Source organism: Grus americana, chromosome 16 (assembly GCF_028858705.1).
Source record: "Grus americana isolate bGruAme1 chromosome 16, bGruAme1.mat, whole genome shotgun sequence".
Lineage (NCBI taxonomy): Eukaryota > Metazoa > Chordata > Aves > Gruiformes > Gruidae > Grus > Grus americana.
The window spans coordinates 6,437,837-6,460,154 of NC_072867.1; the positions used below are offsets into that span (position 1 = coordinate 6,437,837).

General features: G+C 42.4%; 1 protein-coding gene and 1 long non-coding RNA gene across 3 annotated transcripts in view; one reads left to right on the forward strand and one right to left on the reverse strand.

Annotated features, from left to right (window-relative positions):
* The window catches only part of BCR (BCR activator of RhoGEF and GTPase), a 106,738-nt gene extending 88,472 nt beyond the window's left edge, over window positions 1–18,266 (forward strand). For both annotated transcript variants that reach the window (XM_054843842.1, XM_054843843.1), the window contains 7 exons: window positions 5,622–5,681; window positions 5,805–5,914; window positions 6,751–6,890; window positions 8,793–8,927; window positions 9,546–9,651; window positions 10,687–10,849; window positions 11,581–18,266. In XM_054843842.1, the coding sequence (XP_054699817.1) occupies window positions 5,622–5,681; window positions 5,805–5,914; window positions 6,751–6,890; window positions 8,793–8,927; window positions 9,546–9,651; window positions 10,687–10,849; window positions 11,581–11,670 (804 nt within the window). In that variant the 3' untranslated portion in view covers window positions 11,671–18,266. The remainder of the gene's footprint in view (window positions 1–5,621; window positions 5,682–5,804; window positions 5,915–6,750; window positions 6,891–8,792; window positions 8,928–9,545; window positions 9,652–10,686; window positions 10,850–11,580) is intronic.
* Window positions 1,287–22,201, reverse strand: LOC129213567 (uncharacterized). The gene is made up of 5 exons (XR_008579469.1): window positions 21,919–22,201; window positions 19,587–20,010; window positions 7,836–8,658; window positions 1,852–1,932; window positions 1,287–1,328 (listed from the first exon to the last, which is right to left on the reverse strand). It is a non-coding gene; the product is annotated as an uncharacterized LOC129213567 (long non-coding RNA).
* Window positions 22,202–22,318: the final 117 nt, after the last annotated feature.

Below are 22,318 nucleotides of genomic sequence, written 5' to 3' on the forward strand. Positions count from 1 at the left end.
ACAACAAAATCAAATTACAACCTGTGGTGGAAGGTTAGCTGTATTAATGCTGTCAGCGTCTTTTCCAATCACTGGTTTTATAGTTGTTTTCTTTCAAGATTTTCCCAGGTGCTCTTACATTAAATTCTGTTTACTTTAGAGTTGCTAGTGCATCTAGGGCTTTCTGTTTTGTTGTTGTTGTTGCATTGTCATTATTCAGCCAAAGTCTGTCTTGTGTGAAGGCAAGGTCTGTGAAGCTGGATGAGTTGGGTTTTTATTTCCTAAATTCCCTTTAGTTAAAAACTCTGGGAACATTAAAAGTAGCGTCTGCATCCTCCTGCTGATTAAAACAGGGAAATTTCTGTGTTGGCTAAATCGCAATGTATTGTTAAACTGTGTATTATTGTAAATCTGCAACTTCCCACTACTGGGACTTCTGACTCACCAAGTTCTCTGAGCTACAGTGATGAAAACAATGCATCAACAAGACGAGGACTGTTTTGGCTGTGAAATGTTTATTAAATCTCTCCGTTACATAAAGGCAGTGGAGGAAGGAAGACTGAAAATTGGTCTGTGTGGTCAGAAACTTCCAGGAATGCACAGCAATTTTAATAGCACCCATTGCTCATATTTTCTTTTCCTATGGAATATTTTATTTACCTGTTTTTATAGGCACATGCAAGAGCTTCATTGCCTGCCAACCTGCAAGTTTTATCCCTGAAAAATAAAACCTTGAGGTTTTAATGTGAGAGAACCTCCTGTAAATGAAGAAGTGGAGTCCTCATCAGACCTTTACGCATGGTTGGGGGCTTCTGTTACATCTCAGGCATGAGAAATACAGGGATAAGATGCCATTCCTGCATACACTGTGAAACTGAAATTATTGAGGGGCTTGGGGGAGGAAGAAATGGACATCATCTTATAGGAGGAAACATGAGGCTTAGTTCAGTTGTAAGAATCAGCTCCTCTCATTTTGAACTCTCGACTTTTTTCTTTTTTTCTTTCTGTCGTTACCTTGCAATCCATCTTTGGCACTTGGGAGGCTGGCTCTTTTGCTCTTTGAATTTTGCACTTCACGTGGCAGGCATGTCCATGTGTTTTGAGTGCAGCAGCCTGTTGTTTGGTCCTGAGACTGTATATCTAAGTGGGCACATATGTCAGCAAAACTGGCCTCTGGCTTGGGAACAGACTGCATGAGTAAACTGATACTTCATCCTGTGATCCATCTCCTCCAGTTGGTGCCTCCTAGAAATGCTGTTTCCTTTGTTGGTTTTTTTTTGTTCCTTTCCCCCCCGCCCCCCCTGCAGAATCAATTCAGGCAAACCATTTTCTTCTCCGTCTCAGCAGTGCTGGAAAATCAGAGAGGATATGACCTTAGATCCGTCATTCTGTGGTAGCAGCGCAACACCATTCCTCTGTTGCCATGCAAAACAATCACTCTTATCTGCTTAATTATCTGGGATGTCTCATAGCAGTGCACATGGCTATTTCGGATATCTAGGTTGTTTTCCATGTAAAACAGATTGTCACATGCTATACCTCCCAAGTGTCAACTCAGAAAACCTTTTACACGCTCAAGTTCATTTAAACAGTTGGCTCATGCAGAACAGTATCCCAGTAATGAAAATAGCGTGGAAATGAAAAAGGCAACGGGTCATGTCTAAAGGGTGATGGTGGGAAAGATTAACATGTCAGTGGGGAGCTTTGAGAAGAATGGAGTTATGGCTGGACTGGGAGTTTCCAGCAGCAGTGAGACTCTGACAACATGTATGTCACATCAGTTACAATTAAAAATTGATCGAGTGTAAAGTTGCCAGGGAGATTTAATAAAGGGAGGAAGTAATGTGAATAAATAGCATAAAACACACTAACCTCAAGGTTGCCTCAGTCCTTGCTCCCAGGCATTTCATTTCCACTAATGCTGCTTTGTTTTTTCCTCTTTCTATACGTTTTCTGGGGGGGGAAAAAAAAAAAATCATCAAACTCTCTGTGGTGGTTTCCCAAGGCAGAGCACAGACACCCTTCTTCTTAGGGCCTGGCTTGCATTTGCCATTGACCAGCATCCTCAGTTGGCCTTTTTCCCAGGTCCTCACCACTCTGTTCTGCACACCCAGCCTCTAGTGGCTGCTATATGCTAATTGTCTGTCTTAATTCAGTGCTAAGCTGAGACTTGCACTCAGAAATCCCTGTGGTGCTGAGCTGCTTTGTTCTGTTGTGTTTTGCGCAGGATACAGAGAGGCATTTGCTTGATTCATTAGTGAATTTGGGGCTGTAGCTTGCTACTGCAAATGCCAAAGAATAGGCCACAAGGGGACTGGAGGTGCTGAGGGAGTAAAGATAAACTGGTTGGTTTGTATTTTTCCTGTGCAGCATGTGCTTTTGGTGGGGACTGTGCAAACAAGCCTGTGAGATACAGTCTTTGAGGGTTTGAGCAGGTCTGTTCTATTTTTGCATACAACACCACAGTTTTTCACAGTTTCAGTGGAGAAGGGACAGGTCCTTTTGTCACTCAAACCAAGCAACTGTTTGAAGGAAATGTTTAGAGGTGCAGTAAATTTCACTGGCAAATTGATGCAGAGGCAGCCATTTCACAGGGCCTCCTCCTGCTTGAGCTGGCAAAGCGAGCACGATGTGCTTGCTTGCTTGGAGCAGCCCTCCTTTTGGCACGTTGTCTGTAGATTGCATTCTTCTACTCAGTGTTCCTTCTTCCAGGTCACCGATCTCCAAATCAGGCCAGAAGATAGCATGACCCCATTTGTCACAGGCCCTCTCTATGCTGGAGCATCACGCTCACTAACTCTGTCTTCAGTCTGCTTTGTAACCTGTCTGCTCCAGCTGCCCTTTCCCTGTGTTGCTCTCGCTGGCCTTAGAAGGTCAGACATCTGCAGGGTGCAGGACTGAAAACTTGCTCAAAGTCTAAATGATGTTCTTAGTTTCCTGTTGACTCTGTCATTTCCTACTATGACTTTATCAGACTGTTAGACCTGATCTTCCTGTCTTAGTGCTGCTGAGAGCTTATTCAAGCTTTGCTCTTTTATTAGCTTCCATCATTTTGTTTTGTTATTTAAAAAGCACCTTGAGGGGGATTTGGTTTGGTTTTTTTTAATTGCTGTTGTTATTGCCATTGATTTATGCAGGGTTGGCTCGGGTCATCCAGACCCATTCCCTGGTGCTTGTTCTCCCTAGCTGTCTCCTGCCAGCCCTGAAATAAAGTTCAGAGATAGGGGAGCAAGAGGTAGCAGCAGGTAAGCTTGCAGCCCTTGCTCAGCTCCAGTAGTTACCCAGCAAGGAAGAGCGTCTGTGAGCTCTCAGCTCCAGCACACTGCTTTTGCTAGTCTTTTGCAGCCATACAATATTCACTCCTGAGACAAAGCAGGACTTTGTTTGACTCGTACTTTTTAACAGCTATTTACTTGCTTTCATTTTGTACAGTGGTAGGAGTTCCCTGGTCATCATTGAGACATAACTGGTAATACCTGTTAGCTTAAATAAACTGTAACTGGACCCTGCTAGACTCTTCCTTTAACTTTTTTGGCAAATATTTAAAACCCTCTTTCCCCTTCAGATTTAAGCCGTCTCTCCCTGCTATAAATAATACGCTCACAGTGACTCCATTCTAAAAGCACATGGAAAACTGCTTCCAAGCTGGAGGATCGGCTGTGACTGTGTCTATCAGCAGGGCCATTTTGGCAGGTTAACGAGATGATGATTCAGGCAGCTGGAGATCGAGCTTTCAGGAATACTGAGCATGGTTGCTCTTCATAGGAAACCAGACACTTCAGAAATGGTTTCCTCTTGATTCTGGGAAAGAATGCAGTTGTTGAAAGAAACCAAACTTCCAGCACGGAAATTCAGGGAAGAACAGCCTAGATTCTGGCCAACTTGTAGGGACCTTGGCCAGCCGCACAGGCGGGGGCGGATCTATTCCGCCAGAGTTATAAGCAAACCCTCTTGGCAAGCAGTGTGTTATTTGGGTTTGCTGAAGCACCGAAGCTAAGCACTGCTGCCCATTGGCCTCCTGGACCTTTGTGCAGTCCCAAAATGTGGGAGCTACTGGTTACTGACTATTCCTTACAAGGGGTCTTCAGGAACTTCTGCCAGAGTTGCACCTACAGGAACCGGTCCAATTCGACAGGAAAGCATGTGTGTGCTGGCAGCATCCCACTGTGGGCTCACGTCCGTAACAAAGTGCGCAGAGATAAGGTTGGCCTGACTCGCTTGTCTGTTGCTTCTTGGGGTCTCTCCAGTGTGAGCAAGGAGGGAGAAATTGTTCTCTCTGCTGGTGGTCTTTTTTGGGAAGTGGGGAAGGGCATGGGGGGACTTGCCTCTGTAGCTGTCAGCAGCATTGGGTTAGTTTCGATGATCTGAGAGTGTGAGCATGATTGCATCTAAGATCTCCCAGAATATATTGCAGCTGCCATTGTTCCAACATTTACCTCTGCTTTTGCATGGGCTTCTGTGAGAGGGAGGAGCTGTGCTGCAGAAGTAGCTCTAGTTACTGACTTTTTGTTTGCTGATGACAGTAAACTTGAAACACAGAATCTACTGCAGTTGCCTCCTCCTGCTCTTGCTTTGGCTGGTTCTGATTGCTGATAGAAGCCCCCATGCAAACAGGTCTTTTCTCTCTTTTGCCAGTCTAGCTAGAGTTGAGTGCTGCTCCTCAGGTGGTCAGATGTGTTTGGACTCTCCCAGGCAGTACTGGAAATGGCTGGGTGATGTTTGAGTACTTGAGTTGGCTGCTCCCCAGCCTCACAACTATCCACTCAAAAGAGCAAGCAAAGCTGAAAATGGGAGATCAGGGGTTTGCATCAGAACTTGTTTCTGTTTAATGAATTCTTGCAATAGCAAGGCCAGGTGTTCTTCCTGCCTCCATGCTCAAATAGAAATTAAAAGCAATAGGCAGGTTGAAGGAGGACAACTTTCCATGATTTCTGGACTGATCTTCTCCAGATCCTGACAGAGGTTTGGTTTGTTTAAAGTTACTTGCCTCTGTGGATCACTTCATATTTCTCTTCCTTGATCTCACTGTTAGGGTCACTACGTCTTTTGAATTTGGTGGAACATAGTCCTTCTTGGAAGCTATTAGCTTCATAGTCAAGAGCTATGAAGTTCTCCATCCTGGCTTTTTATTTCACTGCAGTAATTTCACACTCATCCAACCTCACTTGTCTCTAGAAAACTGCAGAGGGAGACAGCTTCCTCTATTTCAAATCAGTTACTTCAGAAATCAGTTACTTCTCTCCTCTCCTTTTCTGACTCCTAGCCCTGTGGGCTGGGACAAATTTGGCTGGCTGTTAATGTGCCTGCTGTGCTACAGCAATGAATGCAGCCTCTCTTTCTATGAAAGCAGTGGTTATTGACTTTCAAACATTGATTTTGCTCACTGAGGTTGCCTTTATGGTTGAGCAGACACTGCACACGTTGCTGGATTTTCCTTGTGTGTGAGTCCTCATCAGTCTTGCTCAGAGAATTGCAGTGTCCCATGACCTGAAACTGGGGAAACCTTGGAATGTGTGTTTTCCTATGGAAGAGACATAACCTGTTGAAAGTGGTAGTGCACTGCTCACTTACAGAAGCCTTTCAGGCTAGCTGATTTCTCTGAAGTCTGTTCCTAGCTCATGGGTAACTTCCATGTTTTTCAGCTGGAGCCACAGGCATTGCAGGACAAAGATTGGCAACGCACAGTCATCTCGATGAACGGAGTAAGTATGGAAAACAGAAGTTAGCACTGCTTCTGTACCTCTTTTGTGCTTTATTTCTTTGCTCTGCATTGCAGCATAAAAAAGAAAATGTTTGAAAAGTAACAGCAGTTCTGTTTTATTCAGGTTGAAGTGAAGCTGTCGGTGAAGTTTACCAGTCGGGAGTTTAGCCTGAAAAGGATGCCGTCCCGGAAACAAACTGGGGTGTTTGGGGTCAAGATCGCTATTGTCACCAAGTGAGCTGATGGGTCATGTTTCTCCCTGTTGTTTTTCAGAAAGCCAGCTGGCCAGTGGGTTGTGCCTGTCCTTGCCCTGCTGAGGGATTTGTCAGTCCAGTCTGCTCCACTCGGGTAGCAGTATAGATGGCTGGGGCTGCAGAATGGAGATGCTGTACATTCTCTGAGCTTCATTTTTTGCAGGGGAAAAACCAGCATGCATGCAGGCTTTGAAACCTAGTGTGTTTACTTACAGCATATCACTTTTCTGAGTTCCGGAAATACCCCTTGCCCCTTTACTCTGTAGTTAGCTGACTTGGTTGCAAATTTCCAGAGCCACTGAACAGTGGTGTTTCCTTTCCATAATCGGAAATGTTCAAGTTCTTTGGATCCTATTGTATTATTTTAACCCCTGATCTTTTGCCGTGAATCGTTTGCCAGAAGAAACCTGTTTGTTCTGTTACATAGTTTGGGAAGTGTGTTATTTCCTCCCTGTGGAATTGCATTAATTGGAAAGCAACGGTGTTGCTATGTATCCAAGGTCTGTTTGGGAATCCTCTGATTACCTGGGCAAAGTCACATACTCTAGGAGCACTAGGATGTGGCCAGAAGCCCAAGTGCTCAAGGCAGCTGCAGAACAACCAAAGCCAGGCTGGGGCACTCAGAAAACCCTCTCCAGTCTTAAAAGCAGTTTTTCAGCTCAGTCTTGATTGCCTGCTCAGCCTTTCTCCCACCCCATTTTCCAGAAGAGGTTTGCACAGCAAAATGATGGGGTGATTTTAGCAGGCCGGGCTGGCTGGGGTAACAAGGATTGAGGGCATGGGCTGTGCTGAACTCTTCTATCTGGCTTTCTTAAGGAGAGAGAGATCGAAAGTGCCTTACATAGTGCGCCAGTGTGTGGAGGAGATAGAGCGGCGTGGAATGGAGGAGGTGGGAATCTACCGTGTTTCTGGGGTTGCAACCGATATCCAAGCTTTGAAAGCTGCCTTTGATGTCAGTAAGTAATTGTGTCTGATGTTTTCCTTTGCACTGTGAGAACCTGCATGAGCCCTGTCAGGTGGCTATGCTATTTTAATCTTATGTTCTCCAAGAAGCTTTAAGTGGTAGACATTTTCACACAAGAAGAATAATTTTGACCCTGGCTGCATGTTTTATTAATGTTCATAGAATCACAGAATGGTTTGGGTTGGAAGGGACCTTAAAGCCCATCTAGTTCCAACCCCCCTGCCATGGGCAGGGACACCCTCCACTAGACCAGGTTGCCCAAAGCCCCATCCAGCCTGGCCTTGAACACTTCCAGGGGTGGGGCATCCACAGCTGCTCCGGGTAACCAGTGCCAGGGCCTCACTGCCCTCATAGTGAAGAATTTCTTCCTAATATCTAACCTAAATCTATCCTCCTTCAGCTTAAGGCCATTCCTCCTTGTCTTATCACTAGATGCCCTTGTAAACAGTCCCTCTCCAGCTTTCCTGTAGGTCCCTTTAGGTACTGGAAAGCTGCTCTAAGGTCTCTCTGGAGCCTTCTCTTCTCCAGGCTGAACAACACCAACTGTCTCAATATTCTTCAGCTACAGCTATAATCCAAGACATACAACGAGGTGGATCCTTACATGAAATAATGTGTTTGTTATTGTTCCCAGCCCACATGAAATGGTGGGTTTGCCTGCCTTGCCAAATCTTTGTAAATGGCAGACACCTTCCTCAGGGGAAGCAGCAGCAATCAGAAGCCATAATTTCCTCGCTGTTGTGAGGTCTCCAAATTAATAGAAGTCCTTGAAATTGAGAATGCTTTGTGAAAGGAAACCAGCAAAAATAACGTTCTAAGGTTGACTAGGAAGGGTGTTTACGAAACTGAAGTTGGGTGGTCAGGGCTCCCGAGTTCTCTTCTTAACTCTGTCTGGATTGATGTGTGCAGATTGTAAAATTAGATAATTTTGACCTACCTTTGTAAAGCTTTCTTTGACCTCGAGCAGAAAAGGTCTCCTTACTGGTGCTGCATTTGAAAGAATTGCATGTATGTCCCAAAAGGCATCCAAGATCAGGCAGATGAAACACCTCCAAATTGCTGAGGTACAAAAGGTGAAATGCTGCCCTACTTCCAGCCTCCACGTGACAGGCCAAGGACTGCTCAAGCCGCACATGAGCTCTCTTTTGATGCGAGCAGTCATGAGGCCTGTGCCAGGTGCCCAAATTCACCCTCACTGCACTTTTTCTTCACTTCTTCTGTTACTTTTCTTCCTTCTTCTATATTCTTTTCAATCCCCCTAAGCTACCAAACACATTGGTTTATGAATCTTCAATAGTGCAAGTAAGGGTGTTTCATATTTTGAAAACCAACTTTTTTCATTTATATTAAATGCTGTTTTACATAAAGCTTCATTAAACCAGCACTGGCTCTGCTGGTTGGTCTGTTTGTTTTAGGGAAAGGGGGTGGTTTTGTTGTTCTTAATAGTAACAAAACTGAAATGTGAGCCCCAAATTGCCTGTGTACTTTAGCTACACTCAATGGGGAGCTAGACAGCCTCCGAGTCTCTTATTCTAAGCTGTCAGAAGCAGGGAATGGGAATAACAATTATTGTCACTAATGAAAGTTGAAATGCATGTAAATACAGTCAAGCAGGGCTTGTTCCAGATCAGGCTGAGGTTGCTGGCACAGCATAACTAACCCTGGGGAGTGAGAGGTTCCCTCTACTTGGTGTAAAGCTATAAACTGTTTGCAGTCATTTGCGCAGCACTTCTCAGTTGTCAGAAGGTAGCTCATTTAATCTGCGGAAATGTAAACAGGAAAACTCTCAGCTATTTGGGCAAAGATAAAGGATAAACAGAGAGCCAAAGCAAGAAAAAGAAGGAACGCAAGGCCAGCAGCTCTGTTACCCTGCTTCCCCTCTTTCCTCTTTCAGATAACAAAGATGTGTCAGTGATGATGAGCGAGATGGACGTCAATGCCATTGCAGGCACCTTGAAACTGTACTTCCGAGAACTGCCTGAACCCCTCTTTACAGATGAACTGTACCCCAACTTTGCTGAGGGCATTGGTAGGTAATAGCAGAAATAACCCTTGATAACCGGTCTGTACTGAAGACACTGTTCCATAGGAGGTTGCTCCTGGAGCAATACAAAAAAATATTTATAATGTTGGACAGAAGCCTGGAACAAGCTGTTAGGGAAGTGAAATGGAGCTCAGAAATCAGCCTTGGAATGACATGTTCTTCCTATGAGCTTCAATATGGGCAATTGCCGAGCCTCTTTGTAAGTCAGAAATGACCAGGTTTCGGAAGGATAGGTTAAGAACAGAATGACAGCCTGCTTGTGGAGGCTCTGCTTGCTGTTTGCCCCATCGTCTTCCAGGGAAGCCCTCTTTGGGCTTGTCTTGTCTTGATGCAGGGGAAAAACATCATAATGGTTCAAAGTCTGAAAGCACTTGAACTGCTTGAGAGGAAAGGATTCTCTACATATCTATGAAATAAAGGGAAGAGATCCCTTATTATTTATGTGGGGTATTGATGTGCAACTCTGACCTGCTGATGTAATTACCTATGATGTAATTACAGTCCATTCACAACCAGCTGTATTTATTGGTTTGGGAAATTCAGCAGTCAGTCAAATTCTCGTTCACTGCCTATGGTGATGTTTTGTTATTTTCTGTCTTGTAGCACTTTCAGATCCTGTTGCAAAGGAAAGCTGTATGTTGAATCTGTTGTTATCGCTTCCAGAACCCAACTTTGTGACATTCCTTTTCCTTTTGGACCATTTAAAAAGGTAATATGTGGATCCTTTAGACACATATTTAATGTGTAAAGCATCGTTGTTTTGAAAAGAGGAGCCTTTTCCTTGACTTCGTGCTGAATGCACAAATGAAATTTGCTGATGTGCTGTGAATGCTCATCGGATAACTATTGTCTCATACTCACTTAGTGAGGCACTAAATCCTGAATTCCATTCCAACTCATACTGAAAGGATTAGAACTGATGGAAGGGGGTAACAAAAGTCTCGGGGCTTATCTAGTGCAAATGCAAATTCCTGCTGCAATATCGCTGCAAAACTGCACCTGCATCTGGATACAAAGATCGGGAAAGGTTTTAGTATAAAGCGTGAAGCTTTGGCCATGTTTAAGGACTTGAGCTATGTCTCAAAAGGTGTCTGCAACCTAACGTGATGTTATTTTAAAAATTCCAGCTTTGCACTCCTGCTAACTGGAGTTGTTGGTTCCTTGCTTAGTCTCATCTTTCTGATCTTGTCTGTGTCTTTGTAAATATGGTTGTAACCATGAAAGAGTATTTCCATGTGCTTGATATTAATGCAATAAGCTTGCTTAATACATGCACAGTGTGTTAATTTACATATGTATTTTGTACGTACCAGAGGCTGTCACTGGAGAGATGAAAGATAATCTTGTGACTGAGGTTCTGGATTAAAATCCAGGAAATCTGGGTTTTACTTGTGTTTCAGCTGCAGACTTTTCTGCCCTTGGGTAAATTTTTTTTTAACCTGCGTGTCTCAGTTTCTCATTTATGAAACTGGGATGAAAAACATTCCTTTATTCCTGTCCCACTGTAGCTCGTCCAGACAGTAAGCAGCGGTCCTTTTCCCCAGTTTAAGCCTTGTGGTTGTGTCAGATCGAGGTATTGCTTATATATAAAGTTTGTTTAGGCACATATGGACAGAGCAGTTGATTGAATGTCTCTAAACTTTTTTTTTTTTTACAAAACGAATAAATATGGTTTCTTACTTAAGGACACTTCCAAACTCTGGTATTTATAAAGATCTGCCTTGTTCATTGTTTCTTCTCCCAGGGTTGCTGAGAGGGAAAGCATTAACAAGATGTCCCTGCATAATCTTGCAACTGTCTTTGGACCAACGCTGCTCAGACCTTCAGAGAAGGACAGTAAAATCCCTGCTAACCCAACCCAGCCTATCACAATGACGGACAGTTGGTCGCTAGAAGTCATGTCCCAGGTAAAATCCTAAATGTGCTATTGAACCTTGCGAATGCAGTATGTGGGAAACTGCAGCCCTCCTTCTGTGTTTTCGTGACAGGTTTTTATGAGAAAATAAACAACTTTCACCCTTACACGACATTTCAGACTGTTTGTAGAACTGTGTTTCTTCAGGCAGTTTGGTTTGCATCTGTACTAATGCAGCTTTTAATGAAAAAATGTCAGTATACACACAGTCCTGGGTGCTTTGTGTTTGTGCATAGGAAGATTTTCTGAGGGCTGCTTCACAGCGCCATGTTGCTAGCCAAGGATAAAAGAACCGTTAGTGTTTTTCCAAAATGCTCCTCTACACTTAAACCACCTTCATTGATGCACAACAAAATTCTTTGCTAAATTCAGATTTCGTTGGCCACTACTGCCTTTTGAAGGCGATGCAGAGAATTCGAACGTAGAGGCTGTATTAGCTGATCAGACTGGTTTGTACTTTCCTGAGTAATGGGAAATTATAGATCAGATTTTTTTCAGTGCAGTGGAACACCAACACCAGTTTTATACCCTGGAAGCTGAAAAGAGTGTCTCTGAAGCACTGCAAGTTTTAATATTCCTGCTGTTACAGACTGTATTAAAACAAATACATAACTGCGAGATGTTCCTGTGGACAGGGCTGTAGGAACATCTGCCAGCTTCTCAAAGGAGGTGAATGAGTTAATGGCGTTAATGAGTTAATTACCTCTTTCTTTCTCTTTCTAGGTTCAAGTTCTTCTGTACTTCCTGCAGCTAGAGACTATCCCTACTCCAGACAGCAAGAGGCAAAGCATCCTCTTTTCCACAGAGGTGTAGGTACCTGCGATACCAGCAGGACACAAGGAACTGCTCTTGGCATAAATCTGCCGCACCTGAGAAAAAGACGACTGGCGTTTCTTCAGACGTGACTGGCCTGTTCCTGTCCTGGGGAACTGTGGCCCTCAGTGCTTCTGCTGTTTGTTAACCAGAGAGAAACTGAAGAGAACGGAGAAAAATCTACTTCTGACTGGTAGGAACTGACCTGGAGATGGAGCTGTGCAGAGCCTCCACTAGAAGGAGCAATAGACACTTGAACAAATGCACCACAGAGTGTGGCTATTATTCTTGTTGGGAATGTGACAGAAGGTATTCCTCATTTTATGGATTTAATTTATCGTAAAGAAACTTCAAGATTTCTACTGGACCACTTGATGGGATACCCCTTTTTGGATGAGGGGGAGTTAAAGGATATATCACAACTGTGTCTTTAATAACTGCTGTTTTTAAAGTACTGTTCTAGGCCACAAAATAGCATTGCTTTGTGAGAAGAGGGGAGAAGGGAAGGGTCTGGGATCTAACGTTCCCTCCTCAGAAATTCAAGTCTTGATTTGAACAGGATTCTAAAGAAATGAAACCGTTCTACAAGCTAGAACTTTTTTTTTGGGGGGTGGGTGGGTGGGTGTGTGTGTGTTCTTTTTTGGTGGTTTTTTTTTTGTTGTTGTCTCACCCACCCCTTCCCTTGCAAATGTTTATACAACTCTAGGGAAGGCGATGCCCTGTTCTTGCCTATGTTGCACTTCTGATGGGTTTTTTTGGGTGGAGGGAGCCAGACCTGATGATGTAACACTATAAATAAATACAGTAAATTAAAGACAGGCAGGGAGGATTAGAGCCAGTGATTCTGTGATTCTGTTGTTTGCATATAAAAGCAGGGGCAATATTATCCAGGCAGGATTGCTAAATTCCTTAGACCCCACAAAACTTCATGAAAATTAATTGAGAAGACTGTTAGTTCCCAATGCTCCAAAGAAAAGATGTTATCACTGCAAAAATAATTGAAGCATTTGTGGACAAAAAAAATAATAATTCAATGGCTATCAGTTTGGCTGGATGCTTACTCCAAACTTTTATCAGAACATCTTTTTTTGATACTTGAATTTTTGGAGGCTTTGTATGTTGCTTCTACAAGAGTCTTTTTCTGATAGATACAAATACTTTGATAAAATGTGTCAGAATGTACTTTATGGACAATCTAGCAAGTAGCATGCATTGTGTCTTCTCCAGAAATTCCAACCCTGTTTTAAGTAAGAGCAGTGAAGAAATTTCAATGGAACATCATACAGCAGTACAAAAGGTGTAGCCAAATACCAGCTTGTGTTTCCCTGCCTGAATGGGTGAAAGCCACCTAGGCATAAAGGGCAGCAGTATCTGTCTAGGGAATTGAACGTATTATCTAACGCTGGGATCCAGAGCAAAGTATTCTGGCTGTGAAGCAGTTGTGCCAAACGTCGGGGCGGGGGGGGGAGGGGGAGTGATTCCACTTTCATAAACTACTCCAGCCCCCTTCGCTTCCTACCCAGTTACACAGCGTCCACCCATCACCGTCCTGGCGAGAAGACAAGGGAGGGAATTGGCATGGGAAGGGGAAAGGAGGGACAGAGTTTGAAAGATCGGTAGAGTTAGGTTGTCAACATCATTTGAGGGGAAATATGGCAAGGAAGGCACCCCGTTACGCTGAATTTCACATTTTCTGATGGGTGATCTGCAACCTCTCAATTAAAAAAAAAAACAAACCCAAAAACTCAAAAAATGAGTCTTTCAAACAAATGGAAAGAAAAAAAATTAAAGGGAAATGATTTTGTAGTCACTGTAATTCTGACTGCTGCATAATATTAGAAATTATTGTACTGTGAAGTTGCAAATTCAAAAAGAAACCAATATGAATTTCAATTTTGTGAGTATATCAATATTTTGCATGCTTTGTAAGGATTCTTATAGGAATTTAATATTGCTTAGTATCCCTCCCTCCTTAGGTCTGGGAGCAAACCTCTTTGTAATGTAATGTACAACTAGAAATTCCTTCTCTCTTGTATGTATTTCCACTACATTCCAACTTCTGAACCCGTAAAACAGAAAAAGTGTTTATAGTAGGAGGTGCTTTTTTGGGGGAGGGAGGGAATGAAGGCAAGGAAACTTGAGGGCTTAAGATTTTGATTTATTTTTTTGCCTTTTTGAAGGTAAAAATTAGTCACAATCCTGAAAAACACTGACTTTTTACAAGGAAGGTCATGCAGACCAGTAAACCACACTCTATGGTTTTGTTTTTATGTATTTGTTCTCATTTTTACATAGCGGTTCTATAGCAATCCTTTTACTGCAAGCTGCACACCTACCCATTCCAAGCTGTCGGCTGATATATCTGAGGCAGTAGCACTGCTGATGACTTCATTTAAAAGGAAAAAAAACCCAACCGAACTACACAAGGTGGCTGGGTGACGGCCTTTTCCTTTTGGTGTGGGGAATCTGTGGCTGCTCTTTGCAGTGTTGAAACTGGAAAGCAATACCATAATGACTGTGCCAATTTACTTTTGCCCAACTTTTTATTTTTTATTTATATAGGAAGTTAATTTTAATATTAAATTACTGATCTATAGTATGTAACCATGAGAAAATTGCTTTTGCTTTGGTTACTGTTACAGGTTGTTGCTTTTAGTCTCTCATTACAATACTCAGTTCTAATGTAACATTATCTAACATGCAGGCATGTGGATCAGGGAAGAAAAGTTAATTTAACTTAACCCGTTAATTATTTCTGTTAAGTATGAGTATGTTTTCCCCAAAGCTGGTAATTTTGGGCTGGAAAAGATAGCGCATCTTATTGCTGATGATGAAATCATGGACTGATTTGAAATACGAGAATTGATTTCTTGAATTTCCTTTAATTTTGCAATTAAGTTTTTTCAAGTAGTCTTATGTTTTCAGAAATTAAGTATTTCCAAAAGGCTTTTATGGTCTTTTCCCAGGAATGTTGGTTGGTTTTGTTTTGTTGTTTTTTTTTTTTTTTACTTTGTTATTTTTTTAAAAAGCCTTATCATACTTAAACAAAAAGGGACTTGTAAAACTTGGTTTTAGAGGCGGCCTTCTGATTTCTGCTCTCATATATTCCCTTACGAGTTGTGTCAGAAAAACTAACTCTTCCATTTTCCATATTAAAAGGTACAATATAAAGAACATAAAAGCAAAAAATTACCCTTTACATGTGTACCGGGAGTTTATGCTCTTTCAGTTTCTAGTGTATTGGAGAGACCTTTCTAAAAACATAGCTTTCACTAACAGGAATCTGAAACGTTAAAACTTTCAACTAAAGAAATTCAGCTGATTAGGACAGTCTGCATATCTCCAGTTTAAGGAGAGGAATAAGCATCAGTTTCCTGGCATTTAGAAAGTATTTTAAGTTCTCATGGATGTTTTTTAATGCTGAATAGCTTTTTAAGGAAAAATTTTGAAAAAGTAAAGCAAACTATGGAAAAGTTTTCAAGGATGGACAAGAAATAACAGTTACTAGATCAGTTTCAGCTTTGTGTTTGTGTGCGCATCTGAAACCAAATTGAAGCATCCATTAAAATGCTGCTGGTGTTCTTTATTCTTGCACAATTTTAACAAGTTGAGGTAGTAGCTAAGCTATTTCAGGCTGTATTTTAATGCTGCTATTTTTCAGTGTATCAGCTAAGGGCAAAACGCAGCAGTGTGGTGCCTGTATTGCCGATGCCCGCTGCCTGCCTGGATTCTGACCGTCCGTTGCTAATACAAGGCAATCAGCATGCACCTACCGAGCAAAACTGCAACTTTTTTCGTTGGCCACAAGGTGGTGGAACCACAGATGTTTATGGGAGATGCAGTATTTTTACAGTTTATTCATTTTACTGGTTTAAAGATCTGTTTTATGATTGTTTGTGTTAGTTTTCTATGAGTTTATTTAAACAAATGTACTGTCTTTAAAGTGGATCTCCAAATTTGTCTGTCACCCTTGTAACACTGGAAGGCATTGCAATGTGTTCATTTTTCTTAATGTGCCATTCTTTCAAGTATGTATAAAATGTAAATCGACTGACATGGCTTTTAAAAATGTTTAAAATCTGATGGCAAAAACCCAACCCTCTCTGATTCCTCACTGGTTAATCCTTTTGTTTCAGTGCTTGGTCATCTACTGGGATAACAACATCAAATGTGGCATTCTTTTTAGGGAAATCTTAGGAAGAAATGGGAAATGTTTGAAGAATAACCCTTACCCTTTCTCTTTTTACTTTAATTCAAGAAGACAGGGACTTGTAATAACAGGAGACCAATACATTCATGCTAGATTTTAAGGGATTTGCCCCTGTTCCTTGAAGAAGAAAAATCTGGAAGGGCAATTCCTAAGTAGATACAATCAAATTAATCAAATTCTTGTTGTAGTTGGTCATTTGTTTATTCCCTCTTAAATTTTGTAGTCCAGGTATGTTTTGGTTTGTAAACTTTGCTAATATTGTCATAGTACTGTTACTGGAAAAATAAGTCTGATACTATTCACTTCCTTTAACACAGGGTACGTGCAACTGAGATACTGGAGCCTTAGATTAGTATTAGCAATTCTCCACTCTGAACTAGAATGAAATGAGTGTTCATATGTATTCTATGAAATTTCTCATTGAAGAGAATTAAATACATGGATTGTCCTTAAAACCAGGAGAAGCTCTAAAGGAAGCACTTACAGTTAATGATTATTCCTTAACAAGGTTTTAGGGAAGAAAAGTAACACAAATGGAAAAGAGATGCATAAATTGGAATCACTCAGATCACATGGTTTGGAGCTATAAAGAAGGCCTCATTTCACATTACAGAAGGCAACTTATGCCCTAGATATCATGAGCAAAGACCGTCTTGCCAGTAAATAAACATTAATATAGGAACACCAGGACTTTAGCTACTGTAGCCTCCCAGTTCTGGTGTGCTGCAACCCCTCTTGCTACTGAAAATTCATAGTTCAGTGCTACAAAAGCAAAGTTTATCACTTGCTCTCTACCTTCCCCTCTGCTGCTCCGTGGCAATAGATAGGGAGGAGCAAGAGAGTCCGTGTGTTACCATAAAAAGCAAACCTGAGTGTACATGTTATCTTGATTCTCCTCCTTCCATGACCATATTACTAATTTAGGCCTTCCAGGTCAAGCAAATACATAAACGCTATTGCCAAGAATTAGAAAATTATTAAATGACCTAGTTTGCCTCCACTGCTGATTCTCTGTGTTATCATCTCATCATGGAATTGCTGGAGACCACTGTAAAAAACATGCAGGTGAATCGTGAATATTTTCCATGTCATTTATTTCCTACTCTCATGTTTCACCTTTCAGTAAAAAAGACCCTCCTTTTCAAACAGAAACCACTTCACATCACTGTACTGTAGGAACTACCACATTGGGAGGTTCAGTTTGTAGCAGAGCTAACCCTGGAGATAACTAAAATATTTCCAGTCTTCTGGTGCAGGATGGACCAGGTACTTCCAAAGCTCCGGCTCGTATAGGGCCTGGTTTGTGAGTTAGTAAGATTCTATTATTTATACCTGTTCAAGCATATTCGGAATTAATACGATTACGGAGTCCCCAAGCCTAGCAGAAGTGTTTGTTCTACTGCTTCATCTTAACTGCAGTCACGTTTGAATCCTCTGGTCGAAGTGGTTCATCAGAAGGGAGAAAACTTTTTTTATTTTCCACTGGAGGTTTTGTTTGTGCAACTGTTGCAGTGTTTTTCCCTGGCAGTAAGTTGTTCTGAGACGCCAAGACATTCTACAGATGAACCATTTCTCTAATGTGCAGAATGATTTGTATCACAAGGCCATGTTACATCCCTGGGGATGTATGGAAGGGCAGGCTTGTGTACAAAACAGCTTCCTGCCTGTAAAGGCAGGAGAGAAAACACAGCAGCTTTCTGCAGCTGACCCAAAAGAAGGATGACGGGGTAGAGCCCACCAGCAAGCAGATGGCCTCGGCCCTTACATGCTCGCATCTCCCCTGGGGCAGTCTGAGCAAGGCCAGAAGGCAGTTACGGGGAGAGACTTAGTCCCTTCTCCTCCTTGTGTCCAGCTGAATGATCAAATGCCAATCTACATAGAGTAGCTCAAATTTCCTCCATTTTAGTCCCATTTTGGAAGAAATTGGGACTACGCTAACTCTAGGGATTACATAAATAGCTGAAAACTGATCCATATCTAAAAAAAATATTTCAAATCTAGTAGGTAGTAACGTAAAAGCTGCCATAGCAAAAGAGACATTTCCTCACAACACCCCCTTCTAATCCTTTTTTTACTGCTTCTCTCAGCCGAAGAGAAATCTTGTTTTGGGCTTCACAATTATGTACGAAAACTTGCAGAAGCCACTCAGGAATGGTAATGTATTTGGAATTCTGGATAAAACTTATCAACACAGGGACAGATGGTTCAAAAGTTGTGACAGCAGTACAACCACGGCAGCAAAAAGAGGGTAAGGAATTGTGTTGGATGACTGAGAAGCACCATAGTGAAACAGTGAATTTAAATACGATCTCACAGCAGGACACTGAAATGTCCTTTCTGTGTCTGTCCAGAAAAAAAAAAAAATAAAACTAAGCCTTTTCTTGCCTATGTAAGTTGTGTAGTCTGTTCTTATCTCTAGTATTACAAGTGTTTATAATCCATGAAGAATTCCAAGGAAAGGAGTTAAGACTATTTATTTAAATATAAATACAATTAAATTATATAATTAGTGCTAAATTATCAGGTGTAGAAGACAACTTGTTATTGTTTGGGTAATTTTGGGTTTCATCAGAGTTAATATTGTTGGCGTTGGTTTAACACTACCATGTTAGGGAGTCAGTTTTTGACATTCTATACTGCTGTTGCTAGTGCTTCAGTATCTCATAGTGCTCTGGTTTTGGAAAAGAAAACCTAATCCAAACAGTTTAATACTGAAAGGTGTTGAAACTGTACTGCTGACCATCTCTCATTTTAGGCCCAAAGAGAAGGGGAAAAGGAAAGGGAAAAAGGCGGGGGGGGGGGGGAAATGTCATTCTGGATACTATTTTTTAATTTTCTGAGAAAAGTGGTATGAAAAAGGGATCCAAAAACTGTATTGGGGGGGGGGGGGAAATCTAAGGCATTTGTAGCCTTTCTTTGTACACAATGTTAAATAAAATCTCCTGTATCTATGTTTGTCAGGTTCTTTTGGTCTTACTTAACTAAAAACCAGGCCTACGTTAAACTGAATGTCTGAAGTGCATTCAGTTGAGTTTGCTAGAGGTATAGAATTTAACACTGGTGTTTCAAAATAAAAGCTATTTCATGTTTTACAAGGTAAAAGCTTTATCACTTAAACTCTAGAGTTAAGTTATTGCTGAATTAAACAACTATAACGTGGAAATAGTTTACATGGAAGGTAGACAAGTAGCTGGGCAAAACAGTCCATTTTCAGATCTGTATTACTCCTTTTGTAGGAGTACTGCTTCAAAACGCAGCTAGTCTCAAACCTTGTAACCCTTACATTTGCATGCAGAGCACTGTAGCTGTAGTTACATATTTGCTAAGAAATCAGCTCTGCCCTCTGGGTCTTCAAACACTGCATGAAATTAGTGGTTTCCGTAAGAATTGATGTGGAAACTGAATCAGTTATTTAAATCAAGTTCTCTTGGTGTTTGATTTAAATCAAGTATTATTTAAATTATTAATGTAATTAAGGCACATTTATGTTTTAATGTAGTCCAAATTTAATATAAAATATAAACCTCTCCATAATAAAGAGGTACCTGCTTGAAGGCGCTCTGACTGATTTTCATTCAGTGTGGATCACAGAGATGACATGTCTCATTGGCAATATCCAAAGTAGAGAATAATGTAGCTGACTGTACAGTGTTTAAAACTACGCTGAAATGAGATGCAGGTCAAGAAAAAAAAAAGTCATACTTACCCCTAAATAAACTTGATGACTATTATTAATACTTCCTAGCAGTGGTGTATCTGTTTAATAGAAAATAATTTCAAAATAGCTTCTAGGCAGCTTCAATGTGGGATTCTGCAAAATGGTCCTCACTCAATTACGAAGCCTACCTTTGTAGTGCAACCACACTGAACAGTATTAGGATGCCCCTGAGTGAATCTGGACGGTGTCACGTCCTACCCCAGGTGCTGGCTTCTACCAGGAGCTCTGCTCACGCAGCCATGCTCCTACCACATCAAGCTCTTCACTGACTTCCAGGCCAGCACTTCTCAGCCACTTCTCCCAGCTGCTTTCCCCAACTTGAAGACCCTGGGTGAGCAACACTGCCACTGGCTTGAGATGAATCAGTGCAAGCTTGTGAAAATTCAGCCAGCACACACAGTAAGCTACTTCCCTGTAATGAGAAAGAATGAACAAAACTTCAGGTTGGAGCAGGATGAGAAATAACATATGAGTGCATAATAACCATGGATGTTCCGTGCAAATTGCTACACGGTCCCCTCCTGAGCAGGTGTCTTTTCAGTTTGCAGGCAGCCCTCACCCTGCTTCCTGAGGCTTGGCCAGGCTGCCCCGAGGCAGCTGCTCCCTGGGAGCCCTGCAGGATACAGGGATCAGTCTGAGACAGGATCAGCTGTACCTGCCCGACTCCCCAGAGACATTTGTCTGCTCTTTGTTAGAAGCCTCCAATTATGGAGATTCTGTAATCCTCTTGGGCAATCTAATCCAGAACATAACCACAATAAGAAGGTTTTCCTAGTAGACAGTTGAATCACTCTTGCACACATTACAGGATATAATGCTGCAATATTATGCAGGTTTTTTCAGTGACCTTTTAAGTTCCTGAACTAGGATACCAGCCATATGCACTGTCAGATAGCAGCTTGTTCATTAATTCACTGAGCTGAATGAACCACACTCTGTTTCTCACTAGAAAACAGAAAGCAGAGCCCCTTTGTGGGCTACTGGGAGAAATACATTGTACAAAGCAAATGGAGACATTTTTCGCATCCCTATTATGGAAGTAATGCTGCTGATTGTCACTGAAATGCCACTTTTTTTTACTGCTAAATAACTTAAAAATCAATCCAAAGGTAGAAACACAGAACAACATTTTGTTGAACATATGGATCAGAAAACCTATTGGAATGGCATTGGTCATATTGTTAGAAAACAAACATCAGACATATTAAGTATAAAGGAACCTTTCAATGTCAAACAAGTACACCATGTTCGTGCAGCAGCCTTCAACAGGAATCCCTGCCAGCTAAGAACAGGCAGACCAGAAGAGAAATGGATTGGGAAGGACATCTAAATAAAATGACTGACTTCGTAAGACACATAAATAGTAAATCAAACTGTGTTGTAACATCTGGAAGTATACATCCTCTCAGTTTTAAAGGGAACTCTGATGAAATATAGATGCCATTTACTTTGATTTAAAACGTTAAATGTTACCCGAGATAACGAGGGGACTGTAAATTACTTGCCCTCACCAATCTGCAGCCCTAAGAATTCTAGGAAGGAATGTACCTCAAGGGAGAGGCTGTAATGCAATCGTATACAGAAGCATTTCTTTCAATAAAACAGCTGAATTGCTGAATTGCTGTGGGGAGAGAGGCTTTAACCCATGGTCTGAGCTAAACAGAAACCCTGATGCCGAAACTTTTACAGGGATATGTCAAATCAGCACATTTTCTTAGTTACTGTGTTCATAACACTTTCCAGCCAATGCCTGTAAATACAGACTCTGCTATACCTCCCACTGAAGCACCAACACTGTAATTTGGGTTTATTAACTGCAGTTGCTTGTTATTCATGACAACAGTCATATGACCTGCATAACAACGAGGAGCTACAAAACTTAGTGCAGTCTTTCAAAAGGAGCTAAAAGTCTGAAAGCTTGTGCTCACACACAGTTCTTGTAAGCTAAGAAGACAAAGCTATTCTCTACAACATTTAAATTGTGTTTATTTGCATCTCGATAAAGTGAAAAGCTATAATTAATCTACTATTGCACTGCAAGGCAGAGGTTTAGGACCCACAGCCCCTCCACTCCCACCTCGGCTGAGTTGCGCTACCTGCCTTGTGCATGCTCAGTGCTGAAGCCGCAGCTGCCCGTTTGGGCGAGCGCTGGTGACAGAGCTGCTCCATAGCTTTGGCCGTAACGGCGACGCGAGGCCGCCACCGCCGCACCTTCACCTCAGGCTTTACTGCACGCTCGCGGGTTCCCTCCTCGAGGTTTCCCTGGAGTTTAAAATCTACGGGTTTATTCCAGAAAAAAATAATAATTAATTTTTTTTACCAGAGCGAGACCCAGGCCTTGGGCCAGGGCCGCCGCCATCGACCCGTCCCTCAGGCCCGCCTCAGCCGAGGGGGCAGCGCGGCTCCCTCAGCGCCGGGCCGCCGCCGCAACCAGGGCGGGCAGAGCCCCCGCGCCGCCTCGCCGGCGGCTTCCCGGGCACCACCCCCGCAGGCAGCGCCCGGGCGGCGGGGGAGCCCCAACCGGTTGCCGTCCCCTCGCCGCGGGGCAGCGCCCCCGGGCCCGCCGCCCTGTCACCCTCAGGTGCGCTGCGGCGCGAGGCGCCTCACCCGACCACTCCCCCTTCGGGCGGGGCGCGCGAGAGGGGAGGGGACGTGAGGCCGCATGCGCTGCCGTGGCGGCACACTCCCCCCCCCTCCCCCCCGCCCCTTCGGTCAGGGTA